The sequence below is a fragment of the Gallus gallus genome, chromosome 8 (assembly GCF_016699485.2).
Source record: "Gallus gallus isolate bGalGal1 chromosome 8, bGalGal1.mat.broiler.GRCg7b, whole genome shotgun sequence".
Lineage (NCBI taxonomy): Eukaryota > Metazoa > Chordata > Aves > Galliformes > Phasianidae > Gallus > Gallus gallus.
Genome location: NC_052539.1, coordinates 9,015,830 through 9,021,428, shown reverse-complemented (window position 1 = coordinate 9,021,428; position 5,599 = coordinate 9,015,830). Strand labels below are relative to the sequence as shown.

Here is a 5,599-nt window from a genome sequence, read left to right as displayed (position 1 = left end):
CCAGCTGGACCGCATCTGGTCCTTCCTCGCCTCATCCCGGATTCTCCGGATTGCTGGGTGAACTGGAGGATATCCATACACCTCCCCGTACGCCTCTCCGGGATCTTGCAATCTCTGTGCTTCTCCCAGAGATTGGTTGGAGAATTCAGGCGTGGTGGTAGCTGTTTCTTCTCCCTCCCGTGGTCTCCAGAAACGTGGCGCCGCATTGGTCTCCTCTGGAAAGTATTCAGCCTTGGAAGAAGTTGAGCTTTCCCCATCTTCAGGACCTGTTACGGGCAAAGGCTGAAGGTGTCCTCCAGGCCCAGGGTCTGCAGCCAGAAGAGAAGCTGAACACAGGGTGTCTGCCTCATCAGATGAGGCAAGAGATGCGCTCCACAGTTGCCCGGATGACCATCCTGTGGATTCCCTCTCAGCAGTCTCTTCCAACACTTGCAGCTCCGTCTGCACTCCAACATCCCTGGTTCCGGAACCACCAGAGGCAGGAACCTGACCCTCAGCCCTCGATGTCGCGGAGCGTACGCCCAGTTTTCCCTGAGCAGTGTTGGCAGCACTGGCACCGTCGTCTGCTGCTTGGGGCACGAGAAGCCTGGGCACGCTCACAGAGTTTGCCGAGCACGTGTTGCAACTGCACGGCATCTCTGGTGGTTGCTGAGGTCTTGGGGCAAGTACTGGGAGGTCTGCTGCCTCTAATGCCCATGGCACGTGCGCTGCCTCTTGCAGAAGGTGTGCAAGAGGCTGCTGCTTGCAGAGCAGGCACACACACAGCAGCCCCCACGGCCTGGCAGCCCACTGTGGCAGCCCTCCTCGCATGCCTGGGCAGCCGGCTGGCTGCGGCTCAGTGTCATCCAGATGACAGTGGGCCACCAGCAGCAAGTTGCAGCGTGTGGTGCAGCAGTGGTACCTGTGGGGGATAGAGAGCTGTAGGCAAGGGACAGATAGCTGTAGGCCAGGGGCAGGGTGAGCAGCAGGCAGGGCTCTGGCCAAGCACACCCGGCCCAAGCGGCCTGTCTGCACCTCAGTCCTTTCTTCGTCTTGCAGTGTGGGGGGGACAGAGAGCTGTAGGCAAGGGGCAGAGGGAAGGCCCTGCCTGCCCACCACCACTACACGCTTTCCCGGCGAGGGTAGGCCTGGATATGGCAGGGCACGCAGTGCTGCCAGCCTCCACACCACTTGGTGGGCCATCTGAGCTGGGCAGGCCCTCCCTGGGATGGCTTTCTGCCTGAGGACGCACCTGGGCCTTCCTCCGGTGCGTCTCTGAAGCACACGGAGCTCTGTGCACCTTCTCCAGTCTCTGCAGAAACCTGTGTGGAGAGAACAAAAGCACGCTCGTGTATGCCACTGCCTGGCGATGGATGGTGTGGGTGCCAGGGTCCCAGGGACGGGATTCCCTTCCCAGGCCCCTTTGCTTGAAGGCAAGGCAGGGGTAACAGAAGGGTTCTCCACCCTCATGCGTGGAGCTGGCTGGAAAGGAGACAGCACCAGCCATCTCCCCACAGCGCACACTCCAGGCACTGCTCCTGCCTCTGCCTCGATTTCACGCGTGGTACCAGCCACGTGTGCCTTGCTCACCTCGTGCTGAGGGCCCACATCTGCTCCCTCACACGCTGACACATGCTCCTCAGGCCTGGGGTCTGCAGCCACAGATGACGCTGAAGACGTGGACTCCACCTCAGCAGATGAATCGTCAGATGTGCTGGGTGTGACGCTGACTGCCTCTGATGCAGCATCTTCCTCAGAGTCACACTCCCAGTCATCCTCCACAGCCTCCAGCGTTGAAGGGCAAAGACAGGAGGGCGGGTGCGTGCCCTTATCTGTCACTGCAGTGTCTCTGGCATCCTGCATGCCCTCAGCAGTGCTGACAGCACTGTCGCTGTCATCGCTGGACTCCTCCTGCACAACTGACAGTCTAGGAGACCACACTCGGGAGTCACCAGAGTCAGGAAACCGGACAGCAGCCCGTGATGTCGTGGGCCGGATGCCCGGCATGCCCTGAGCAGTGCCAGCAGTACTGAAAGCATCGCCTCTTGCCTGGAGCCTTTGCTGCCTGGGGCTTCTCACGTTCCTTGGCCAGGAAATATTCCAGTGTGACAACGTCCGCTCGTTTCTGTCCTCCTCACGAATTCTCCGCAGTGCTGGGATCATAGGAGAGTACCCATAGGTCTCCCTGTTGATCTCTCTGGGATCTTGGAGTCTCCGTGCTTCTCCCAGACCTTGTCCGGAGGACTCAGGCATGGCCACAGCCGGCTCTCCTCTTGCTCCTCCCTCAGACACTGACAAGGGGAGTGATGCTCCATCAGCCTCCTCTGCAGAGCTTGCAGCCTCAGGAGAATCTGAGCTTTCTGCATCTTCCAGCACTGATGCGGGCAGAGGCTCAAGGTGTCCTGCAGGCCCGGGACCAGCATCCAGAAGAGACGGTGAACACACAGCGTGTGCCTCATCAGATGGGGAAAGAGATGCAGCCTGCAGGGTGCCAGATGACTGTCCTGCCATTTCTATCCCAGCAGTCTCTTCCAGCTCTAGCTGCGAGTCCTGGGCTGTGACATCCCTGGCTGGGGAATCATCAGAAGCAGAAAACTGGCCCTCAGCCCTCGATGTCACACTGCAGGCTCTCAGTGTGCCCAGAGCACTGTCAGCTGCATTGGCACCGTCTTCTGCTGCTTGGGGCCTTAGCAGCTGGGGCACACTCATGCTGTTTGGCCAGGATGTGTTCCAGCTGGACCGCATCTGGTCCTTCCTCGCCTCATCCCGGATTCTCCGGATTGCTGGGTGAACTGGAGGATATCCATACACCTCCCCGTACGCCTCTCCGGGATCTTGCAATCTCTGTGCTTCTCCCAGAGATTGGTTGGAGAATTCAGGCGTGGTGGTAGCTGTTTCTTCTCCCTCCCGTGGTCTCCAGAAACGTGGCGCCGCATTGGTCTCCTCTGGAAAGTATTCAGCCTTGGAAGAAGTTGAGCTTTCCCCATCTTCAGGACCTGTTACGGGCAAAGGCTGAAGGTGTCCTCCAGGCCCAGGGTCTGCAGCCAGAAGAGAAGCTGAACACAGGGTGTCTGCCTCATCAGATGAGGCAAGAGATGCGCTCCACAGTTGCCCGGATGACCATCCTGTGGATTCCCTCTCAGCAGTCTCTTCCAACACTTGCAGCTCCGTCTGCACTCCAACATCCCTGGTTCCGGAACCACCAGAGGCAGGAACCTGACCCTCAGCCCTCGATGTCGCGGAGCGTACGCCCAGTTTTCCCTGAGCAGTGTTGGCAGCACTGGCACCGTCGTCTGCTGCTTGGGGCACGAGAAGCCTGGGCACGCTCACAGAGTTTGCCGAGCACGTGTTGCAACTGCACGGCATCTCTGGTGGTTGCTGAGGTCTTGGGGCAAGTACTGGGAGTCTGCTGCCTCTAATGCCCATGGCACGTGCGCTGCCTCTTGCAGAAGGTGTGCAAGAGGCTGCTGCTTGCAGAGCAGGCACACACACAGCAGCCCCCACGGCCTGGCAGCCCACTGTGGCAGCCCTCCTCGCATGCCTGGGCAGCCGGCTGGCTGCGGCTCAGTGTCATCCAGATGACAGTGGGCCACCAGCAGCAAGTTGCAGCGTGTGGTGCAGCAGTGGTACCTGTGGGGGATAGAGAGCTGTAGGCAAGGGACAGATAGCTGTAGGCCAGGGGCAGGGTGAGCAGCAGGCAGGGCTCTGGCCAAGCACACCCGGCCCAAGCGGCCTGTCTGCACCTCAGTCCTTTCTTCGTCTTGCAGTGTGGGGGGGACAGAGAGCTGTAGGCAAGGGGCAGAGGGAAGGCCCTGCCTGCCCACCACCACTACACGCTTTCCCGGCGAGGGTGGGCCTGGATATGGCAGGGCACGCAGTGCTGCCAGCCTCCACACCACTTGGTGGGCCATCTGAGCTGGGCAGGCCCTCCCTGGGATGGCTTTCCGCCTGGGGACGTACCTGGGACACCCGCCAGTGCGTCTCTGAAGCACATGGGGCTCTGTGCATCTCCTCTGTCCTCTGCAGAAACCTTGTGCGTGGTGTGGCAGCGGTTCCTGTGGGGCACAGATAGGTATAGGCAAGGCCCTGCGTGCCCCCCACCACCACAGCTTTCCCCTGGGAGGGGTGGCCTGGGCACAGCAGGATGCATGCATGTGTGCATGGAGTGCTGCCAGCCTCCGTGCAGCTCACTGGCCTGGTCAGGCTCGGCAGACTCTGTGATGGCTGTCCACTTGGGGACATACCTGCTCTGTCCTCTGACGCATCTCTGATGCGAATGGCTGCGAGTCTTGCAGGGCTCTCAGCTCTCAGCCCTTGCTGCCCTGTCCTGGAGACGGCTGTGCCCCAGGGCGTCCGCCGGGGCCGGCCGGAGCTCCACTTGGAGCCTCCCCGCCCCTCTCCTGGCTGCCCCCCACGGAGTCACCGGCTCGCGGCAAGGCGTGGCTCGCAGGGCACCGCTGGGTCCCCTCTTCCCGCTTCCCCCGGGCATCTCCATGGCCGCCACCGGACCTTTCCCAGCGACGCCATCGCTGTCGCTGACGGGCTCGCCCCCGGACCTTTCCCAGCGACGCCATCGCTGTCGCTGACGGGCTCGCCCCCGGCTGCGCTGCGGCCGTTGAACCGGCTGGAAACGGCCGCGTCCGGCACGGAGCGGCCCCCGCCCTCGTCTCAGTGCCCAGCCTGGCCAAGTACACCCGGCCCAAGCGCCGGTCCGCACCTCAGTCCTGCCTTGGTGTTGCAGCTCTCCAGGACCCGTGTAGAGCTCGGATGTGCCGCGCTCTGTGGAGGAGCCTGCGGCGGAGTAGGCGGGCGTGGCCTGAAGGACTGAGGCTGCAGTCTGTGGAGAGCCGCCTCAGGAGCGGAGTGCGGGACGCAGCTGAGCCCCGTCGCAGGGCCTGAAGTAACAATCCACACAGAGAATCAAATGTTTACAAGCCTCAAGTGGATCAGCTTTACAGTGGAGGCTCATGCCTAGGGAGCGTTTTTAGAGGGTCCAAATCACAGTAAAAAAACCAAAGGAAAGTAGGAATGTGAAGGAGAGCGAAGCAGCCCTCCCAGCCCCGCTCTCCCCCACCCCCCAGCAGCGCGGCAGCTCTGATGTGGGTGGGCAGAGTGAGGAGGGCGGGCACCCCTCCATGCATACAAAGGCGGGCCGCAGGGGGCGCAGCCAACCGGACAGACAGCCGTTAGTGCGGGCAGTTGGTGCTGGCAGTGCTGGCAGCGCAGGCAGTTGGTGCAGGCAGTTGGTGCTGGCAGCGCAGGCAGTTGGTGCTGGCAGCGCAGGCAGTTGGTGCAGGCAGTGCTGGCAGTGCAGGCAGGTTCCCCGGCGGGGGTTTAGGTTGGATATCTGGAAATACTGTTTGCAGAATGGGTTGTTAACCCCTGAAGAGGCTCCCCAGGGAAGTGGTTGAGTCACCATGCCTGAATGTGTTTCAAATCCATTAGGATGCGGTGCTCAGGGACGTGATTTAGTGGAGGGTTGTTAGAGTTAGGGTAGTATGGTTATAGGTCGTGGCTGGACTTGATGATCCTGAAGGTCTTTTCCAACCTGAGCATTTATATGATTTTACTGATTCTACGGCAAATCAGATGCCTCAGCTCAACATAACATCAGCGGGAA

The 5,599-nt window shown here is 61.0% G+C and overlaps 1 protein-coding gene across 1 annotated transcript; it reads right to left on the bottom strand.

Moving 5' to 3' along the window:
* Positions 1 to 269: 269 nt before the first annotated feature.
* On the bottom strand, positions 270 to 4,766 carry LOC107050617. The gene is made up of 5 exons (XM_040705253.2): positions 4,697 to 4,766; positions 3,940 to 4,034; positions 1,502 to 3,609; positions 1,232 to 1,301; positions 270 to 308 (listed from the first exon to the last, which is right to left on the bottom strand). The coding sequence occupies exons 3-5, from the start codon at positions 3,403 to 3,405 to the stop codon at positions 270 to 272; spliced, it is 2,013 nt and encodes a 670-aa protein (XP_040561187.1). The 5' UTR covers positions 3,406 to 3,609; positions 3,940 to 4,034; positions 4,697 to 4,766.
* Between the last annotated feature and the right edge of the window lie 833 nt (positions 4,767 to 5,599).